The sequence below is a fragment of the Drosophila eugracilis genome, unplaced genomic scaffold (genome assembly GCF_018153835.1).
Source record: "Drosophila eugracilis isolate 14026-0451.02 unplaced genomic scaffold, ASM1815383v1 contig_1765, whole genome shotgun sequence".
Taxonomy (NCBI): Eukaryota; Metazoa; Arthropoda; class Insecta; order Diptera; family Drosophilidae; genus Drosophila; species Drosophila eugracilis.
In genome coordinates this window covers 2,370,791-2,392,928 of record NW_024572605.1, presented here as the reverse complement: position 1 = coordinate 2,392,928, position 22,138 = coordinate 2,370,791, and the positions used below count along the sequence as shown (strand labels likewise).

General features: G+C 43.5%; 3 protein-coding genes across 11 annotated transcripts; 2 read left to right on the top strand and 1 right to left on the bottom strand.

The window, feature by feature from the left end:
• Positions 1–289: 289 nt before the first annotated feature.
• Positions 290–6,376, top strand: LOC108109271 (leucine-rich repeat-containing protein 4B). Of its 2 annotated transcripts, XM_017217761.2 has the most exons (8): positions 290–569; positions 4,154–4,175; positions 4,253–4,435; positions 4,658–4,801; positions 4,867–5,071; positions 5,142–5,327; positions 5,408–5,563; positions 5,623–6,376. In XM_017217761.2, exons 3-8 carry the CDS (start codon positions 4,256–4,258, stop codon positions 5,775–5,777), a joined length of 1,026 nt encoding a protein of 341 aa, XP_017073250.1. In that variant the 5' UTR covers positions 290–569; positions 4,154–4,175; positions 4,253–4,255; the 3' UTR covers positions 5,778–6,376. The 2 variants fall into 2 exon arrangements, with proteins under 2 accessions (XP_017073250.1, XP_017073249.1); XM_017217760.2 differs by lacking the exon at positions 4,154–4,175 and having other exon boundaries at positions 291–569.
• A 713-nt stretch (positions 6,377–7,089) lies between these two features.
• On the top strand, positions 7,090–19,865 carry LOC108109069 (glycogenin-1-like). 8 transcript variants are annotated; one of them, XM_017217421.2, is made up of 8 exons: positions 7,090–7,295; positions 11,367–11,677; positions 11,765–12,054; positions 12,114–12,294; positions 12,508–12,573; positions 13,562–14,170; positions 15,309–15,510; positions 16,981–18,220. In XM_017217421.2, the coding sequence occupies exons 1-8, from the start codon at positions 7,289–7,291 to the stop codon at positions 17,406–17,408; spliced, it is 2,094 nt and encodes a 697-aa protein (XP_017072910.2). In that variant the 5' UTR covers positions 7,090–7,288; the 3' UTR covers positions 17,409–18,220. The 8 variants fall into 8 exon arrangements, with proteins under 8 accessions (XP_017072910.2, XP_017072903.2, XP_017072907.2 ...); XM_017217414.2 differs by lacking the exons at positions 12,508–12,573; positions 16,981–18,220 and having other exon boundaries at positions 7,093–7,295; positions 15,309–16,689; XM_017217418.2 differs by lacking the exons at positions 13,562–14,170; positions 16,981–18,220 and having other exon boundaries at positions 7,096–7,295; positions 15,309–16,689.
• On the bottom strand, positions 19,773–21,969 carry LOC108109071 (UDP-glycosyltransferase UGT5). The gene is made up of 4 exons (XM_017217423.2): positions 21,875–21,969; positions 21,313–21,571; positions 20,590–21,255; positions 19,773–20,529 (listed from the first exon to the last, which is right to left on the bottom strand). The coding sequence occupies exons 1-4, from the start codon at positions 21,875–21,877 to the stop codon at positions 19,862–19,864; spliced, it is 1,596 nt and encodes a 531-aa protein (XP_017072912.2). The 5' UTR covers positions 21,878–21,969; the 3' UTR covers positions 19,773–19,861.
• Between the last annotated feature and the right edge of the window lie 169 nt (positions 21,970–22,138).

Sequence of the window (22,138 nt, the reverse complement as noted above, 5' to 3'; positions counted from 1 at the left end):
TATTATCATTTGTTTGCTAATTGAATGAGTGGCTGGGTAAATCAGAAATATCCACATCTGAGCTGTCAAAATCAGCAAAACAATTCAATTTCCAGCGACAGAGTGTATCAGTTTCCATTGCCGTTATCAACGGGCTGCGAGAGCGTCACTCTCTTTCTCTCCCGAATTTTCCCTTTGAGTTTTCCCAGTGCAGCAGTGTCATCTGTGAGTGTGCCACTGCTTTATCAGAGTGTATCGGTGTGAGTGCTCGGGCGATCGTCGGAGTCCGAAAGGCCCAAAACTGAACCGATCGTTTCAATTCTATGTCTGCGGTTGAATTGAACGGTTCCGGCTAACGTGCACGCTCCGTAACGGTGGCACTATCATTCTCCGGCGTAAATATAGTTCTTTCTAGCCCAATCATAATAATATATTTTAAAGAAATATATAGATCATTAAGTATTTTACAAAATTATAAAATAAAACAAAGTGAAGTGAGTGTAGTGCTTCTATTATTCTGCCATTTCTACAAGGATTATCTCTTTCAACTTTAAATGGGATTATACCTGAACACTTGAATTTCCGAAGCGGTAAGTAGGCGAACAAATCTGTTTCGAAATCGTTGGTTTTTTTGGTTTTTACTAGAAGTACAGGGTCTGGAGGGTTATCACTAATAGTGGAACCTCATAATACAACGACTAGATTGCACAACAGCTGTATGAGCTATATTACATTTTCTAATCAGGAAACTTAGCATTGAAATGTGCCCCAGTCCAGCGTTTTCGTCGTGTAGTCCGAGTATATGGTATATGTGAGTGCCTGCATCTGAAAGAGTCTCTACGACAGCATAATGCGATAGAATCCAAGTTAAATTGATTTCAATTAGGGGAGGCTTCACAGCGACAATTGGAGCCGCTCTGTGTATGCCACACATATCTTCCAGATAGAATGAAAGTTGTATTATAAACTTGGTGTGTATATCTTAAAAGTAATCTTTTTAGGGTGAAAAAGTATGAGTGTTTATTCAGTAATTAACTTCAGTTAAACACGTACAGAACACCTGCTTATCAAGGGGGAGACTAATCTTTACAGCGTGTGTTCTGGAAGAGAAAGGAAAGCCTCAAGGGGAAAATCATAGTCACAATGTTAAGCTATACAAAATTGTTAAATATTTTTATAAAAAGTTGGTTGTTTACAAAAAAGGTTCTTAGAATGTCAAGCTTAAATAACCAATATTTTGTGATCACAGTGTGATATTAAATACTGACATTCCGATATTGTAGAGTAGTAACTGTGGCTGGGATTGGGTTCTTTTGTTTTTCGCTCTTTTCATTCTCTGGGTAAATGTTTTCTTGATTGTGTTTAATTGAAATAAATGAACAGCGTTTTTTTATGCTTCGCCATTCTTTACTGGCCGTTGCCGTTTCAATTAATGTTTTTTGTTCTTGGCATCGCTTCAGTAATTTGGAAACAGGGGGTATCAGCTGAAAGGGGGACAACTGCGATAAGAGCACTTGACGAACTCTGATAAGCTTCAGTTTTCAAGAAAATATGATTCTTACCTAATGGCATTTCTGGCGAGCCAAGAAGGTAACCGAGATCTGACGACACAATAGTAAAAGTCGACTGGGGCGATGTTTCATCAAGGCATCAGAGAAAAGTCCAAACAAATAAATCTTCATCGTACTCGCGAGAAATTTGAATAAATCTTGGGGCCCTCCAGCGCACACACCTGTTGAGGGGCGGCGAGGCAGGGGGTTGCGCCGAAAGATATATGTTGATCATGCTCGGTATACCCGATAATATATGCATACTCGGAGACGCCCACAATGTGTGACAGGAACTATCACAAGAGCACATAAATCCATTCACAAATGTTTAGAATGTTATTAAAATATTTGATACTAATTTCGAGTTTTTTACGCCACCCATTTTTTAGGGGCTTTTCGAATCCATGTTGCGTTTTATTATCCCAATAATCGCTTGGCCCGGCGAACAGATAAATAATCCCTCGTCGTCATATTTATCATATCGGGCAGGCTGCAATGCGTTGGTCGACAGTCGGATCCGGAGAGGTGGGAGTATTGGACCGTTCCGATCCGTAACCCATTTCTGCCACCCCATTCGCATTTCCCATTGTTTGTCTGGCCTGCCGCTTGATTGAGCCTAATATATAAATAAATATCGGAACAAATGCGGCCAAAGTGGAAAACATAAATTCTGACCCCTACCAATCCACCTCTAATAGAACAATCTCTAAGGCTAAGGCTGATTCCTCATTTGATTTGCGGGTCGGGATCGTTTTTATATCCAAAGACGAGTGGTTATTCCATTTGGTGCCTGGCACTAGCCCTTTTTATGGCCAATTTCTTTGAATTCTGAGCCCAGCCGAACGAAAATTGTGTTATTAACGGTGGAGGGGAACGGTATGAGCGGGATCTTCGAATCCAAAAGTTTGCAGTTGGTCGCCACTGTTTATGTTGCCATCTTGCTCTGGCCGCCGTTTTGGGCTTTTCTGCTTAATTTTAATTTAAATATATGAAATATATTTATAGCCATTGTTGCGGTTGCTGTCAGTCCCAAAAAGTGTGGAAATAGCTTCAATATTTCGTTTGATATTTTTCTGCTTCGTTTTTTTGCTGATTCGACGGACGGCTCTAATGACAGAGGTAGCGCACACTGGGTGGCGAAAGTATGCACTCGTTTGGTTTGGCCTAGTGGAGCAAACTTAATGGCAGGACTGTTTCTTTGGAGAGCACATGTCTCTCAAGTGGAGCGCAACATTTTTTGGTCAAAGGCCAAGACACTTCAGCCAGCAGGGAAATAACAAAAATTAATAAATGGGTCGAATCATGGTGGCTAAATGAGGACCATGAATCATATTTATTTTCCTAGTCTGTCGCTGCTAGTATGACCAACGAATGGTTACTAACTTTATAATTGATTAGCACTCTTTTGTTTCCATTGTAAAAGGCCACAAAGATGTTATCGGCCAAAGGGGCTCAATACGTCTTAATTCCGCCACTTGGAGGGGCTCAAAGTGATTTGCCAATATGGATGGATATCTAGGTTGTCGTTCATCATTCTTTGGCAAGCGTTAAAGGTTTGGGTAAATAGAGCTTCCACATATTTTGCTGACAGAAAATTGATTTACCAAGAAATTCGGCGTGGTTGGGAAAAATACAAACTTCAGCTGCGACAGCAATTAGCCCGAATGTCACAAATGCAAAATTACAATACTCAAGATATTACTCATGAGGTTCAGTCTCCATTTTCACATATTTCACAAAGCAAAATCACGCAAAGGCTGCTGATACAAACTTGGGAAACGTGCAATTTTCTAATTGCCCTTCAATGGGGCGTGACAGTGACATTAACAATGGATTCTGGCCATTTCAATTTCCCAAATGTGCATTCCGAATGGGCTAACATGCCCAGATCATGTCAAGATATATGTACTTATGTGTAGGTATAAATCACGTATGTAGAATTCCTATTTCTGGCCAATAATTATGGTTTCCTTTTCATTTTGGCAAATTTTGGAAAGTGCTTGTGAATCTGACACATCGCAAAGAGCCATAAAAGCATTTTAATGGAATATTTGTATGATTTATAGCTACCCCACTTGCTGTTTGATGTTGAATTAAAAGATATACACACACAAAACGATAAGATATTGTACAAGGAAACAGACTTGCTGTCAAGACTCTCCCAAAATGGATCTATCTATAGTACACGGCAGTGACTCAGTTATTTTCGGGCTAGTTTTCCTTTTATTTTGATTATAGGGCTGCAACTGTTTCCGCCGCAGCTATGCGGAATCATCTTTTGTTGATGTGCATGAATGCAATCGGAATGACACTGATTGTGTGTTACGTATACGTAATATGAACATCGCTCATACGCAGGCCAACAGCTGACCTAGGCTTCGAATTTGAGCTTTATTTGGTTCTGGCATTCTGTTTCCATAGGTTAATTCTCTTTGCAAGGTGCGGGAGATTCGCTTGATTGAGTACTTTCTGTTTTGGTCACCAATCACATTCACATTCACCCCTAAAACCAACCCAGACCCAGACCCCCAGGCCAATCGGCATTGATCTTGTAAATCGTTAATTCGAAAATAAACGCTTTGACGCGCCCATGGGCCATTATTCTCTATAATTTATTGTTCTAGTTCCAATCAACAAAATAAACAAGTTAGCGCCAAAAACTGACGAAGCCCCAGTTTTGATCTTTGAGTTAAATTGGAAATTCTATTCATTTATCTTGGCAGAGCATGGAACTGCATTGGCAGCTGCTGACGTTCATCGTGTGCCTCCAGAGTCTGCATTCCGACGGTTTTGTCCTGCAGACAGAGCGCAAGTGCACCTACGGTCGGATCGAGAAGCTACTGCGGATTCGATGCTACGATTTGGACCTCAAGGAGGTGCCCCAGAATCTCAAGACCTCGGTGGAGGTGAGTAACGATCGCGGGGTCAGACGATCACGTCGTCATCGGACCCCTCGCCACAGTTAGCCTCAATTGAGCTTAATTAAAGAATAAAGAAGTTGCCCACAAACATAAATTTATCCATTATATATACATACATTTGTAGTATGTAAAGATATGGGAACCCCAGCCATTCATAACTCTCAACTGTCATTTAATGATCTGACAATTCGCTGGCAATTTTTACAGGTTCTTGATCTATCGCACAACCGCATTAGGAAGTTGAAAAGTAGCTCGTTTCAGAGGTACACGGACATTAAGTTTCTGATGCTCTATGATAACATGATCTTATCGGTGGAGGTGGGAACCTTTGAGCCACTCACCTCGCTCCAGGTAACAACGACATCCAATTAATCAGCGACTGCGTCTTTAATTAATTTCCTAATCGATATTCCCAGGAGATTGATCTTTCGAATAATGGACTGACAACGATTCCGCTGGAGCTGTTCCAGCTGCCGCGACTGAGAAACCTCTACATAGACAGCAACGAGCTGACATCCCTGAACCTTCAAGCGCTGGAAAAGCCCATTCGGGCTCCTCTGGAGTACCTTAACATTGCAGGATGTGAGCTTCAGGAGTTGCCCGACCTGGGGGTACTGCCAAGTAAGTTGAAGTTCTCGTTTTAAATCGCAAAAAAGACTAAGACTTTTCCTTACCTTGCAAACTTTTCCAGAACTCTGGCAACTGAATGCCTCGATGAATCCGCTGCAGAACTTCCAGATTGACAGCCTGGCGAATCTGTGTCACCTGCAGGTCATCGATCTGACCAAGTCTAAGCTCAGCCAGTGCGGCTGCCAGCAGGTCACCAACCATCTCATGATGCTCGGCGCCAGTCCGAAGTTCGTGCCTGTTTGCATGGGTAAGTGATGGCGATGGAGGCGATGCCGTCGGAGCAGCTGCTAATTTTGGCACATGACCAACATGCAATTCCATTTTCAGAGGCGCTCGACATCCGCGAGTGTCCACTGCCCTACAATCGAACGATCCACTCGGCGACATTCGCCAGTTGCCAGACGACTGTGGAGTTGGCCGAAACGCGCAGCTTCTGGCTCTTTGGCGCAGGCTGTTTTGGAGGCGTTTGTTTTGTGCTTTTAAGTGAGTTCTTAATGAAAAAAATACTAAACCAATTTTTAACTAAAAATCAATTTTTGTAGTTGTCATTTTCTGCGTAATATACTGCCGAAGAAAACGCTCCCAACGACGCTTGAGAAATGCCCAGAAGCGAAAGCCGTTTGTGATCTCTCCGAAAAATGCCATTAACCGTCAGCCGGAGGACGAGCCTCTGCACTGTGATACTGCCCGCAAATAGCATTTAGTTAGTTAATTAGACACATAGTTAGTTTTAGTGGCCAGATATTTATTTACCTACCATTAACGCCTTAGTTTAGCCTTAGGACAACTGTCTACCTAGCAAAATACCGCGAATCCTTCACCAAAACAAAACAAAAACACCAAAAATGTTAAACTAAAAAATGCAATCAACGGGAAATGTTTTGCTCAAACGCCACTGCTATTTACCTGGTTATATAAGTAACATATACATAGTAAGTCTACAGAGAAATACAATATTTTTAACGAATGACATAAACTTGTACCATAATTTAAGAAGAAAAATATATTTATTTAACCTAAAATTTTAACACCAAATATGTTTCTCTTCTGATACTTTGAAATTGAAAAAAGTCTAAAATTTGTATTCTTGATTTGTCGTCATCAAAAAAACAGTTTTCTAAAATTATTTTATAAGGATACATTTTTATATTTTTGGCGAGTAAATGTGAATACTCGTATTTAGGCACTTGTTCTAAGCCCTTTAAAGTAGGCAATCATTTTAGACACATTCTTTGAATCTTTTCAAACCCCAAGAGTATGTTTTCCTCCAAATAAAAATATTTTTGCACAAAATTAGTCAACACTGTTTAGCTCTTAAAATGTTCTCTTAGTTTTCACCTCTCTTTGGCACTCTTACCACCACTAATCAAGGTTCGCTTTTGATGTGACTTTCGCACCTTTTTTCGCTCTCTTTCTCTCCCTCGCTCTCTCTTTTACGTTTACAGCCGGTCCAGCTTTAGCCGGCGAGTGTAGAAGAAGCAGAAATAGAAATGAAATATAAGTAAGCGGAATGCAAAATACTTTTTCTTTGGCGCCTTCCTGCTCACAAATACCTTCGCACTATTAAATGAAACCAGAAGAATGATATAGTATTAGACTTTTTATATTTATCGACTTTGGAATACCCACTGATAAAGATTTTTATATCGATCTATATGAATTATTATTAAAATTAAGAGATGTTTTATAGAAATAGGTAAAATTATTTATTTTAATTTTCCCTTATTAAAAAATTGTTCTTCTGACTTTGTCCCTTGTTCATTTTGGCATTGTTTTTTATTTGTTCATTGGTTCATTTGTTTAGTGGTTCACTTTTGTTCATTAGTTCATTTTGCTTAGCTGTTTACTGAAGGGCACTACGGAAAATATTCCACTCCCTGTTCGACGAACACAATATACCCATTTTATTGTTCGAGTAGCGGGTAAAATAAATCTCCCACCGGCTTTTTTTGTGGTGGCCAACGACGTCGACTGCGCTGCCCGCGACTTTGCATTGGCATTTAGGCATTTATGCCCACGGCAGTCGAACGGCCGCCTCAGATTCTCGTCATCGCTCGTGGAAGGCGCATCGCAAACGCCGCTCTCGTTCTCGAATTCAGTGTGAAAGCTCAACCACCCACCGCCCGCCGGAAAAGTCTCGCGAGTGCCCCAAAAATCGAGTTTACCCATTAAAAAAAACCCAGAGTTAACCCATAATATCCTAACAAAATGAGCAGTAAGTTGGGCGATACCGAAAATCAAAGCAAAAAATAAAGCAAGAAACGAAAAAAAAAAAATGAAAAGCAAGCAAGAGAAGAGTGTGTGTGTGTATGCATGGCTAAAGGCTGGAAACTGAACAACTGAAAATCGAAAGAAAAGCCTGCCCTAAGTTAAAGCTCCTTTGGCGTTTCCTGCTAATCAACCAACCAATCGCCATCCCTCCCATTTCATAACACTCGCTTCTGGGAGGAGTTATGCAAAATCGAACTAAGAATCAAAAACAAAATCAAAATCATAGCGATAATCGCACTACTATACTATATATATTTATAAATCGAGCATAGAGCGCCAGACGGTGTGTGGCTACGACCTTTACTGACCTTCACTAGCGTTTGCTCTGCCCGCAGCCCGCAGCCCACAGCCCACTGCCCCACACCCTCATTACCACCCCCTGTTTCTCCGCTCTCTCTTGCCAGAGAGAAGAGTATAGGAAAACATTAAAAAGGAAAAAAATAAAACCATTGCATTGGAACCCTCTGGCTGCCTGGCATATTTGTTTGTTTATGAAAAGTTTGTGCACAAAACCGCTGATAACGCGAAGCTCACATAACCTTCAAGGAGAGAGCTTAAAGTTATGCTGAGAGATTGTTGTGATAACATTACATTGATTTTGCGCTTTGTACCTGTCGCAATCCGGCGACCCAGTAATCCCACGTAGCGCCATTAGCCACGTTATCACCTTGCCGCCTTATCAACGATGCCATTTCCGCATCTGCAGCCCATTGAGATTAGCAGCCCATTAAGGGATGCACTTCGCCTTGGCATTTTCACACGCGTTCGCTGACGTCCGGCGATCATGTTTGAAGCACCTCCACCGCCGTCTTCATCTCCACCATCCCATATACTATTCACACTCTATATGTACTCGTATAGTAGGCCCCATAGATGTCATTCTATTTTTAGGTTCCGCCTATATCTGTATGGGTCGGAATTATGGCTGGCGACAGGCGCTAACAAGTTTCTGTGCTCGAAAATAATATTATTTTTGCTTTTCTGAAAAGTTTTCCACGCCCGAGAACATTCTTTTGTGTCGCATCGCCCACTAGAAATTTCGGATACTCTCATATTTTCTTTTCTTTCCTTGGAAAGACCATTAAATCTGCACGGATTTATGCCCGCATTAATCATCAACCTACAGCAGCTGGCTTCAATTTGCTTTAGCCCGCAGGGATTTCCAGCATCTCGCGTTTCTACCACCCTCTCGGTGTCCACATCGACATCCACATCCATGCCATATCAGCCATCCATGGTGATTCAATTTCTAAAATTGCTGCGTTGCCTGTACCGATCCAATGCATCGCCTACCAGCAGACACAATCTCATTTCGCTTCACATTGGCGGGGCTATTTTTAGTGGCCTGCTCTTTCGGATACAGACTCGGAATCTACAAGATACACACTGCCTGCTGAGGTTTCCCGCAGAACTTGTTCCGCGCCTTGCACTCGCCAATTTGTGCGTTGGTGTCGCCGACGTTCCCCGATTACCTCCGTTCCATCTGTCCCTTTGGCATATCCCATTATGCATTTCCCCCATACAGGCCTAAATGGTTAACTTGAACTTCGATATGCTGCATTTATGGCATCTTCAAGTTCTTCATATTCTTTTTATAGCATTGGATATCTTTAAGATCGTAAGATCAGTCAAAAGATTTGTATTAACTTTATTTTTAGTTAACAAACCATCCTTGTGATCATAAAATATGAGGAAAATCTTCACTTAACACACCATTATAATGCCCAAAAATAATTTTAATACATCTTAGCATTAACTTACATTAACAACGGTGGCAAATCTCAAATTTCACGCAGAAAAATATGGTTTGAAGTTAGGCAAGTACGACTGTACTTGATGTCTTATGCGCTGGCTGCAAATTATCGCGATGCTTTAATGGGGACCCTGGCAAACGGGTTTTCTGGGAGGGCACGGGATGTCTCCCTCAAGGTCTCGGCTCTCTCATTCATCTAATTGGTGACCCCATTCATGGCGGTGTCTGGTGTTAATCTGATCTGGGCCTCATCACGCTCCAACGGGCATTTGTTCAGTCACTTGACCCAGACCCAAAAGCTCAACCCACCGACCTTTTTGCCTTGTTGCTTTGGCGGGGCGCTTTATCAGCTTTATTGTGCTCCGGGTATACGCAATGATAATTGATAAAGGCGAAAAAGGGTGGCTGAAAGCAAGGCGCAAACTCTGCTCAACGAAGAAACTGCTTAAGAGAGAGCTTTCCTCTGCAAAGAGAGTGGCTCACCGTTCTCTCTTCGTGCACTGGGAGAAACTAAAGGAATTTTCCCACAATTAGCTGTCTCATAAATTGCTAATTTATCTATTTTTAAGTTTAGGTGCTAAGCATATGTTTAAGGAAAACGTCGCGACGCATTTTATTTGACAATTTCAACAGTTGTTGAAATGTTAAATTTAGACCGAGTGTTGTTTGTTTTATTTTGTTTAAGTCGGCAAATTTATGGCGCCTTCTGAACATTCTTTTTGATCGTTCTACCTCATAAGTTTTATTGTTTTGTGAAATATTTTGTCATTTTTGCACACATCCGGTAAGTCCGAAGTTATTAAGATCCATTCTAGTTTCGCCGAAAGTAAATGATTTCATTTTTATTTTAGGCTCAACGAATCATTTCACAAGCACACACACACACGCGAAAATAGAAAAGAAAGCATGTGTGTATCTTTCACCCGCACACTCCAACACACAACACAGACACACTTTCTCTCCACACACACACACACACATTAAAGACCCAGCGGAGGATGAAGATCGTCCTGATCCCAATCCAAATCAAGAGCAAGATCAAGTTTGGCCTAGCGAATGCATTTGAATGCCGCTGATTAGCTCGCTGTGCAGCAGTTATCATCAGTATGCGTATCCGCATCCGTATCAGTGTCCACATCCGTATCTGAATGCGAGAAGGTAGTTGTTGTTATCCATCTACTTGTTGTATCCTGCGCTTCTCAGTTCCTTTTCAGTTCGCTTCTCTAAAACCAAACAACAAACAAACCAAGCCCATGTATACAGAACCCTAATCTGACACATTTAACCCGACTAAAGTTAGCTCAACGGAATGTCCCGCAGATACCATACCTTATATATATATACAGACTTGTATATATTCTATCTACCATACTTTCTATCGATCTGTAGCATTAATACCCGAATAATATTGTTCGAAATTCCATCTACTTGTCAATAATCAAAATTGGAAATAAAAAATAATCGTATGTTATCTCTAAATCTTAACTCTAATGAATTTTTTTATTTTCAAAACAGCAAGATCGCATGGTTTAACAATTTATAAATACTACCAAGAACGTGGGTGGGCGGGAATTTCGAGGAAATTCTCTTGTAAATGGTGTACCATATAGATTCCAACCTAATCTAGACAAAACTAATTCCCCCATCGAGTGAGAGATCTGCAACGCAAACAAATCGAGCTCATAATCATCGCCCAATAAACATGTGCATATAAAAAATATATCTGTAGGATATGCCAGCGCCATGAATAATTATCTATAGCTTTTTCGCCCAACTAAATGCCAACTACGCAAAATTCTAATTGCTCGTTTGGACTCGCCTGAAATATGCTCTGCTCAGTATTGCCAATTCTTTATGATTTTTCCACCCTTTTTTTTTTTTTTTTTCATTTTTGCCTTTTTGCAATTTTATACGCGCTAACAAAGCAAATGAAATTTGGATGCATGTGGGTGATGCTGACGCAGTTGGAGATCCGCCGCACACACCACTTGTATATACACATATCTATCTGTATCTGTATCTGTATCTGCTCCGCTTCCAATGGGGAACCCGAACAATCGCTTGTTTATTTATAATCCATAACGTTTTTTGCTGAATCCGAAACTAATAAATACAGCCAACTGCAGCAGCAGTGAAACGTGCAGTGCAAAAGTATCTTTTTGTGTTGTAACCCAATTCGTATCTTTGGCTTTAGTTGCATCCCCGAGATATCCATAGCGTTTAATTTGCATCCGTTTCTGTTTTATATCTCGTTACCAATAGAGTTCGCTTGGGTGACGCTGACGACAAATGACACGTACTCACTGGGTGCCTTGGTCCTGGCCCACTCTCTGAAAAGGGTCAAGACCGCCCACCAGCTGGCCATCCTGGTCACGCCCACTGTTTCTCAGTCGATGCGCGACAGACTGAAGGAGGTGTACAATGTGGTGCAGGAGGTCAATGTGTTGGACTCACAGGATGCCGCCAACCTGGCCCTGCTCTCCCGCCCCGAACTGGGCGTGACCTTCACAAAGCTCCACTGCTGGCGTCTCGTCCAGTTCGAGAAGTGCGTCTTCCTGGATGCGGATACACTGGTAAGTAATCTTCCCTCCTTTTATCTGCACCATTTAGGTATTCTATCTTAAAGATATTATATCTTTCATCTTATTATCGCTATGCAGGTCCTGCAAAACTGCGATGAGCTGTTCGAGCGCGAGGAACTGTCGGCTGCTCCAGATGTAAGCTGGCCAGACTGCTTCAACTCCGGCGTGTTTGTCTTCAAACCCAGCGTGGATACCTTTGGCCAGATCACAGAGTTCGCCGTGAAGAACGGCAGCTTCGATGGTGGTGACCAGGGCCTGCTGAACCAGTTCTTCTCGAACTGGGCGACGGCGGACATCAAGAAGCATTTGCCATTTGTTTACAATGTTACGGCCTATGCCTCATACTGCTATCTGCCCGCCTTCAAACAGTGAGTTCGCTATCTCTATGGGGAGTGTTAAATAGCTTGTAATTCCATTTGGCTTGCAGGTTCAGAGATAAGATTAAGATTTTGCATTTCGCCGGCAAGCTGAAGCCCTGGCTGATTCAGTTCAACTCGGAGACAAAGGTGGCCAGCGTTTCGTCAGACTATGCCCATGCCCAGGATCTGATCCAGCTGTGGTGGAACATCTTCTGCGAGAATGTGATCCAGTCCCTGTCCACCGAAATGGTAAGTGCTCCCTGTAAAGGTCACTTGAATCTATTACCCCTTTTGGCGATTTACAGCTTACTAGAGCCCAAAAACAATCTGACTGAATACCCATGTACCCCCTCGTTACTTGAACGCCATACTAAAGCTAACCTGAGACTTTTATTGTTTAACCCAATGTATTTGCTCCCAAAACAAACCCCCTGCTTCGTTTCTTAACCCGCTAATCGCAAGCAAACGCCAGGAAATGTTGCTAGTGATCGACCCGAGGGAGCGACTGCCCCAGGGTCCAGTCCAGAGGTAAGCAGATCTTCAATTGCCGAACCATCTTGCACCAGATCTGTAGAGACCTTGAGCACCCCCCTGTGTAAATATCTTAATTATAACGCAAATATTTATTTATTTATCCATCTTTCTGTGCGCCGAGTAAATAACTTAAGCAAACAAACTCAGATCGCTCTATTTGCCAGTTGTTTCTTGGCAATAGTTGACCTCGTTGTCGTTCCATTTCTCGCCTCTTTTCTATCTATTCACTTTAAATACCCGTTCTTTGACTTCATTTTCATTATTTTTCTTTTTTCGGCTTGCACTTTTCTGTTGATTTTTCCTCGATTAGCAGCCACGCCCCAGAGTAACCTATTTTTTTTTTGTTTTTTTGGCCCCATAGACAGACGTACAGAACGATTCTCAATTGGGTCTCTTTTAATTTATTTCTTTTGTATTTTTTGTAATATTTGTCCTGTGTGTGTGTGTGTGTACCTTGTCTCAGTGTTCACTTTCTTTCTGTTTTTTCTAATTTGCATCGATTTGGCCGAGAGCCAGGGAAATGTTTCGGTTTACGCCATCGATAGATGGAAATGATTCAAATCAAGATGGTCGGTTGGGGGTGATGCCAAGAGACGAGCAACAAAATCAACTGAATCATAAGATATATCCCATAACACAAACACACACACACACACACACTAGCACGCATTCGGGGATCTCTGTTTTCTTTTTTCACAGAACCAAATTTTGATATTAAATGATATTGGTTAAATCTTCGTCATAGCAAAACATCAATTTAAGTTGTTTTTCCTGTGTACTTTTTACTTTCCCCCTTCTTTGTTTGTGACGTTCCTCGGTTCTTTATTTTTGCAAATTGATTTACTTTTCATTTACTCTTTATTTTCCAACTCTTGCCTCCTATGTTGCGCATTCTGTAAATTATACTTTGCCATAAATAATACTTGGACTGACGAATCGCATTTGTCGTGCATATAACTCAATATATCTAACATCGTCTCAGTGCCTTTGCCTAAACCTAATGCACTCGCAAAGCGAATCCGCGGCGGATGAGCAGCATCAGCGGCAGCAGCATGAGTTCTACCAGCAGCAGCAGCTGCACCACCAACTGTTGCATGTGCGCCAGTTCCGCGATCCTTGGGCAGATTACTATGAGAATCTGGAGAAGGAGCAGCAGGAGCAACAGCAGCAACAGCAGCAGCAGCAGCAGCATCACAATCCCAGCCAGAATCACAGCCAGGACAATGGGAATGCGGATGCGACTGCGATTGCGAATGAGAATGCGAATGCGAATGCAAATGAATATGCCACTGAGTGGCATCATGACGATGCATGCCACCCACCTCCGCCAACGACACCACCTCCCCAAAACCAATCCCACAATGCCAATGCCACTGCCAATGCTGAAGACTTTCTTTCCGTAGATGTGAATAGCAACGAGCTAAACATTTCACAACCACCTGAACACGCCTTCTCAAACACTGCCACGCCCCCAGCCACGCCCACGCCCTCGCCCACGCCCACGCCACATCATTCCGTGCATAGTCAGACAGTAGAAAATGCGACAAACCACCAACAAGAACATGAAGTTGCAGCCACAACGCCGCCTGAGGTAAAGGCAATCAATCCAAGCCCGGCCTGAAAACCTACACAGAAAAAAGTGTCCTGAACGAGTCTATACGTTTTTACAAAAGGAAAATGCAAGAATAAGTTTGTTTCCGGTTTTTCCTTTTGATGATTTTTATTCACATTCTCTGAATACAGCACATTGATATTTTTATTGACGGATAAATATTTATGATAATAGTTTGCCAATGGAATTTCGCCGATAATTCGATTTTATTTGGTTATTATACAACCATTAATACTTGCCTTTGTTTGTTTATTCAAAGATTCACCTTTTAATCCAATTTAAGAGTGGAAAAAAGTGAAACGATGATCAAACAAAACAGAAAAAAAGATAAATAATTACTTAAAATGTTAAAATAACGTAACGATAGTTTCGAATTTGAATGGATATTTTTTCTGTGTAGGCATCCCGACTCCCAACCAACCAGCATCGGATAGTGGTGTGCAAGTGTGTATAAGTGGTAGTGCAAGTGATAGTGATAGTGTAATACCTCGGTTTTCGTCTAGTCACTGTTTTGCATACGAATTGTCATTGTCATCGTCATTGTCCTTCGGTCATCGTTCATTGTTCATGGTCCTTGGTACTTGGTTCATGGTTTAACGTTGTGTTTGTGGCCTGGATAAGGGCATTTGTTGATTTATTATTAGTTGGCCTGGCACCTGGTCAAGCATTCAATGTAGATGAAGGGAGCATGGAGAGCTTGCTCCCCATTAGGCAAACATCATCATCGTCATCATCTTGAAACTCAGCAGCGAAAGCGGGCACTTCATCCTCGTGTTGCATGTGCTTACCATAGCCACCTACCTCTCCATTCAGCCCACTTTCACATAGTAATCTGCCGAAGAGTTGCTGGGACACGAGCTGCAAACGTAAGCAGACGGAGCTCAACGCGTCGTATACTTGATTTATACCTGGAGTAGCACTCTGTTGTCATATTAATCATACGCCCCGTGCACCCAAACTAACATTACAATGTTGTCAACCGTTCGTCTGCGTACTTTTGCTAATAAATGTTTAATTCGTAATGCATGCACAGCCCCTAAAACACCTACCCATATTCTCTCCTACTATCCGACTTACTAAGTTAAGGTCTTAATCAAATTACTTAACATACTTTCAGGCGGGCCTGGCTGGTGCTCTGTCACAGCTCCGCATCGGCCAGCAGCGCACTCCCGAGCAGGAGGCCTACGAGAACCAGATGCGCCGCCAATGCTGGGAGTCCGGACAGATCGACTACTCCGGAGCCGATTCCTTTGAGAACATCTGGAAGAAGATCTCGCAGACGCTGGACAAGAAGAGCGAGAAGGAGACCGAAGAAACTGGTAGCTCATAGATACAAAAAACCGAAACAAAACAAACAAATGCAAATCGTTCGTTATTCGTCGTTTTGTTGCCATTTTTTCTTGTACACGCACACACTCAACCAAACCCCCCAGCCCCTATAAAACCGCACACACACACTCACAGATCAGACCCACACAATCGTAAATCCCCGTTTTGGGAGGCAGGCGAACTGTTGCCAATGTCAGGGAGCCCACGGTCTAATTGAAATTTAAGGTTCAGCCAAAAATGTTGTCGAAACGAATTCTTCAGAGTGTCATAAATGCAATTTTTATTTGCCCCCCGCACACATCTTGTGAAGAAGAAAAAGGGAGAGGGAGAGAGAGAAACAGAGCAAGAGGAAAAGCACGGAAATTTTAATTAAGTTTTCAAATTAAACTTTTTGCACTGCTGCTGCTGCTGCTGCTCTCGACATACATGATGTGATGCGATGCGATGTGTGCGTGTGTGGGCGACACACTTGGCACAGTTGCCCCAATCTCTTGCCCCAATGCCCCTTCATCCTTCTTTCTCCTCCCCGCCCAAAAAAAAAAAAAAACACTTGGCCCAGCCACAAACTTTTACACTTCATTGTATTTTAATTGAAAATTTTGTACTTTCACCCTCTCGTGTGTTTACCGATTTATAGCGATGACTTTTTAGCTCATCTGCATCGAAATTCATTGTGGCGTAAAGTCCATTCCTCACTTCTACCCTCCTACCCTGCCCATCTCCCCCTCGTTTTCCCCCACATATGTACATATGTTTTCCTATGAATAAAAACCAAACAATGAGTGTAAACAATAACTCTAGAAAAGATAAACGAAAACCATTTAAAATAAAGTAAAAATCAAAACTGAAATTGTAGCCAACATGTTGTGGCTATTGTGTAGTTGTATCTGTCTGTGTGTGATTGTGTGTGCCTATACGAGTGTGAGTGAACGGCCCCTCCCCCATTTAACGCCCACTCTTCGGATCGAATTCGAGCTGAGCGTTAAGTGTTTGTTTCAAGTGTCTTGGCAGCCGAACTTTTCTATCTATATACGTATACTCGTAAACCATTTATGTTATAATTTACTTTTTGCAAATATTGTCGTAATATTTATTCGAGAACAACAAGAACAACAAAGAAACCCCAACAACACAAACAAACTTTCAGTTTAAGAAACTCTGTTTTTAAATGTGCATTTTTATTTTAGCTTTAAGTTACCTTACGTTCTTCTCCCACCCTTGTCGCCTTTTCAGTTGTGTACTTTTAAGCCATCTAAGCCATGGGAAGCATCGGGTCTAAGCCTGAGGTCTTAGAACCATCACGTAGCCATAAGAGCCAGCACCATCGCTTAATCACCACCTCGCATTTCAGTCATCATCACCAGCATCCAGCATTCAGCATCCAGCATCCTAGCATTTTCAGACGATGTAGCTGAATCGCATTAAAACTACTGTCTCGTTACCCCTAACCACATTTGCAGATAATGATAACGATAGTGACCCTGCTAACCCACTAAGCTCTGCTCAGTTGCTAAACGAAACCGCCCGCAAGCTGCTGCATCCGCCCGAGAAATCGCCACCTTCGGAGGCGATGGCAGCCACGCCGGCTCCCACTAATAAAGGGAATGCGAATGGTGGAGTCCATCTTGACCAGCCACGCCCCTCAACCCGCTCGAAAGCCGCAACTAACAAACAGCCGGCAAATGCTTCAGCTTCCCCAGCATCCTCCTTAAAGCAGAGTCCACAGATGCGACAGGAGAAACCGCACCAACAACCGGAAACGGAACCGAAGCCACAACAACCACAGCCGCAACCGCAGCCAGCGCAGCACATCACGATGCCGACTGGAAGCGGAAACGGCAGCGTCTCCAAGAACGGCAAGCAGAGGTCCTCCCGCAAGTTCAAATAGCAATTACTGAACCTGCTGATGCACTACAGCTGCCTGCCACACCTGGCGTGTCGCTGTATGTCGCAATATCGGCGGCTGGAACCGAATCTGGATACCGAACCCCAACCCGTACACGTCTAACGCGGCGATTGATAGACAGATCCAAGACAGTACAAAGCGAATGCAACGAATTATGCTGTAAAAATTGCTTACTAAGCGGGCCTTAGACGAGGTCCTTAAAGTTTTCTAGGATTATATGGAGTGTAATTATCGAAATCTGAAATCATATTCAATTTTTAAAGCAACGATTATTAAGAGACTCAATTTTTGTAATTGATGTTTTATAAATTTATAAGTGTTTTTAAAGTCTATTTGTAGGAAAGGCAATAAGAGTTATAATCAAATAAGAAGATGAATACCAATAACATACTAAATATTAATCGCTTTGAGTCTTCTATTAAATGTTTAAATTAGGAAGTAACTATTAAATTTGAAGCTAAATAATATAGGGAAATGTAAAAGAGATATTCCCAACTTTACGGACATCGTCTAAGGGTCTCTGGACTTACCCAAATGCCAGGCTGCCTTAAGAAGGAAACCCATGCAATATCGTAGACTTAGCTTAGGATAAGACAAAAGCTAATACTAGACTTAAGCCGCAAGTGCTTTGGATAACCCTAGATGCAGACACACACTCAAGAGCTTGGGATGACACCACCTTTATATACCAAATACTATACACACATCCACACACCACACAGAGCTACTGACTTCCGCGGACATCGAAGACGGTAAGGTGGAGTTCGACAAGGCTACCGGAGCCAGCACCACGTACAAGGTCATCGAGGGTGGCTACGAGGTGATCACCACCACTCCCCAGCCCAATGGAACCATCAAGACCCAGGTGCGCACCTTCTGGGACCCGAAACCCGTCAGCGAGGAGGATCTGAAGAAGGAGCAGCAGAACAAGAAGCTGGTCCAGAAGCGTCTGGGCAAGGAGATCCGCATCGATGAGCGCACCACCATGCTGACCCGCGCCATCGAGGGTGGCTACGAGGAAGTTTACACCACCATTAACGAGGACGGAACCCGCAGCACCCGCACCAAGACCTTCTTCGACTCCGTTCCCACGGAGGTGGATGAGAACACCGCCGCCAAGTTGAACAAGAACAAAAAGAACGTAACCAGGAAGTCGTCGGTGGACTCCACCGATTCCACGGAATCCTCCCGCCGCGTTGTTAAGCAGCAGAAGAACGTGGTGCAGAACTTCCAGGATCAGCAGACCAACTCCACCACCACCTCGGAGCGTAGGGTATCCGTGACCCAGAACATCGAGATCACCGAGAACAACCGCACCGTGCGCAAGAACTCCCTGCAGGAGCAGAACACCAAGGCTGTCACTTCCACCTCAAACACCTCGACCAGCGACAAGAAGCAGAAGAAGAAGCCCAAGTCTTCGGCTCCACCACCACCCGCTGACTTCTTCCAGAACGATACCACGTCTGTGTCCTCGAAGCGAGTTCCCGGCGGAGTGGAGTACACCTATTCCACGGAGCTGGAGTCTGGCAAGACCATCACCACCTCGAAGACCGTCTACGAGGAGGAAGAGGTGGAGCTCACCGAGGAGGAGATCCGTCAGTACAAGAAGACCCTGAAGGATGCCCAGAAGCACAAGGACGTGACCACGACCAAGAAACTGAAGTCTGAGTCGGGCACCAAGAAGATTGTGCCATCCGAGAACCCCGGAGATGTGACCACCGTGGAGACCATCAAGATCGAAGGTGGCACCGAGTACCACTACACCACCGTAACGGCCGAAGGCATCGTGAAGAAAGCCGTAAAGACCGTTTTCGACCCAGTGCCCAGCAACAAGGTCAATCCCGACGACACCGACGAGGAGGAGATCATCGAGGAGTATGAGGAGGAGATCATCGAACCCGGCGAGAAGAACGTCAAGACCATCGAGACGGTGAAGCAGCTGCCCACCAAGTTCGAGGGTGAGCATTTTGATACTCCTAACTACTTAGTTGGAAACTGATTTCCATCGTTTTTTTTCGCAGAGGAAGTGACCATCACCCATGAGAGGAAGGAGAAGAAGGTAAAGAAGTCCATGGTCATAAGCCAGTAGAGATCGCCGCACACCCACACTGAAACACACCCTAAAACACATGCACACACGACACTCACACTACACAAGGCACACATGCACATGCACACAAACAAGCTTAAGAAGAGGCCCGGAGACTGAAGAACGGCCCTGCGAAGATCCCAAGCTAATTCTCCTGACCTATTTCAGCATCCAGTTCAGTTAGTTGCGGGCGGTCTTTGCACGCTACTCGTTAGCTTTGTTATCAATTACCAGCTGTCTAGTGCCCTAGAAATGTATTACGAAATTATCCAAAATTTATTACAAAAATCTTTCTAACATAATTGTATCCTCATTTGTTAACAAAAATAAAACTGAAGTTTTGGTTCTAATTCTTCTTGGACTTCTTCTTCGGCGGGCTCTTTGGCTTGGAGCTGCGACGGCAGATGAGGATTAGAGCTAAGATTGGCAGGAGAATGACAGCGAGAGCCAGGGCAACAATGTCCAGAAGGTAGAACTGGTACCAGGGCAGCTCCACGCCAGCAGCCACCAGATGAGGTGCTCCTCGGTGCTCGATCACATAGTTAATCCAGTACATGGCCGTATCCATGGCGCCAAGGGGCCTATCACGGAACACCCGCGACGCCTTCTTAATGTTATCCCTGTACTTGGGATTCTCAATCAGTTCTAGCAGCAGTCCTCGTAACTCTTCCACGGTGACTTTCCGGTAATCCAGACCCAAAGCATAACCAGCCTTCTTGCCCTGATTGATGTTCTGGTGCTGATCACAGTAGACGGGCATTCCCAGTATTGGTATGCCATTGTACACCGCCTCTTGGGTGCCAAAGAGTCCACCATGAGCAATGAAAACCTTCACATTGGGATGTGCCAGAATGTCAGCTTGAGGTAACCAACTTTGAACCTTCACATTGGCCGGCAAATTGGGCAGAGACTCGTCTTCGAACTTCCACAGAACGCGTTGTTTCAGACTTCCAAAGACGTCGAGGAAAATCTTCAGCTTTTCGGGCGGCAAATCAGCACTGCGTACCTGGGAGCCTTTATGGAAATAGATTGATAACATTTCGGAATCCATCTTTACTGTAGAAGCTCACTTACCCAAGCTGAAGTAAATAGCTCCATGGGTGGCACCATCCAGGAACTGCTGTAGGTGCTCTGGTAAAGCCTTCGGGGGTTGAATGTGCAGGCCGCCCACGGGGATCATGTTGTAGGCCATAGGTCTGGATGAAGCTAGCGGCATGTAGGCGTTCAACAGAATAGCCGAAATATTCCTTTCCAGTTCCTTTATAGTGGGAACTCTGTCGAGGAGCTTGGAAAAGTGTTTCCTGAGGACGGCATCCTGGCCGGGATAGTAAGAGAACTCCCTGCTGAGATCCTCGGCTGCACTGATGGCCACATTTCCTATGCGTTCCCATAGCGACATGCGGTCGGTGTAGGGCATATAGGCATGCGGGACATACGACCAGGGAGACACTACACCAAACAGCTGGCTTAGATAGTTGGCATAACCGAAGGTCGAGACGGTTATGATGGGAATCTGGTACAGGTGTCCCAGGATCAGGGCTCCCTCGTTGAAGAACTGCTCCGCCAGCAGCAGATCGTACTTGCCGATTTTGTTCTTCTCATTGATCACAGCCTGCAATCCTGGCTGCTCGAAGGCAAAGTCCGTGCTTTCCACACCCATCACATTGACCATTCGCAGGAATTCGTAGTTTGGCAAATCGGTCATCTCCAGAACGGTGTTCCTCTTCGTCCTCTTCTTAACTGAGGAATATCAAAGGGTAAGTTTATGCATATATCAGATGTTGGGGTATGACCTACTTCCTGGCCAGAAGTCGTATTGTGCAATATTTATTTCCTTATAGTTAGGTCCCAGATTTTCCTTGGCCAGGGAAAACGGGGTGATGAAAGTAACTTCATGTCCTTGCTTCACCAGCTCTCGGATGATGGCATTGGTCATCATAAAGTGGCTCTTCCCAGGGAAAATGAAGGCTGCCAAGATGCGCGAACCGGCACCCAAGTCCAGTTGCTGAAGAGCCACCAGACTCAAGAGAGCGATGTGCAGAGCACTTCTTAATTGCTGAAATATAAGATTTCCATTTTCACAATGTTTGGGCTACTGATTGCGGTAGTACCCTATAACTATTTTGTAACCTTATCTTATCAGTCAAACCTTTATTTGAGGTCATGACTTTTAGCTATCACGTAATGTGAGGTGATAACACGGTTGAGTAGATCAAGTTTACTTTTCTATTAAAACTTTCGCTAAACAAGAATTTAAAAGCTTTTCGTTCGTTAACCTCTATATAAGATTTGTAGGGGCAGTAAAAGCTTTAAGAGCTTTCAGATATTTAATTAATTTATTTACAAAACGTCAACAAACCATTTTGATTCCGCCTTTTGTTCTGCAATGGGAATAATCGGCAACCGACTCGGTCTACGAATCTCGAACGACTGCAAATGGGTTCTGATAGATCGTTTTCTGTGGGTAGATCGCGGTTAAAGATAACTTTGAGGTTCGTATTGAGAAACGAGAGAGCGGGGTACCACCCGGAGGCATCTCTCCGAAATAGTATATTAAAAGTTAACAAAATGTTAGCATGATTTGGCAGAAATCGTGAGTAAACTATATAGCAGGTTGTACTTG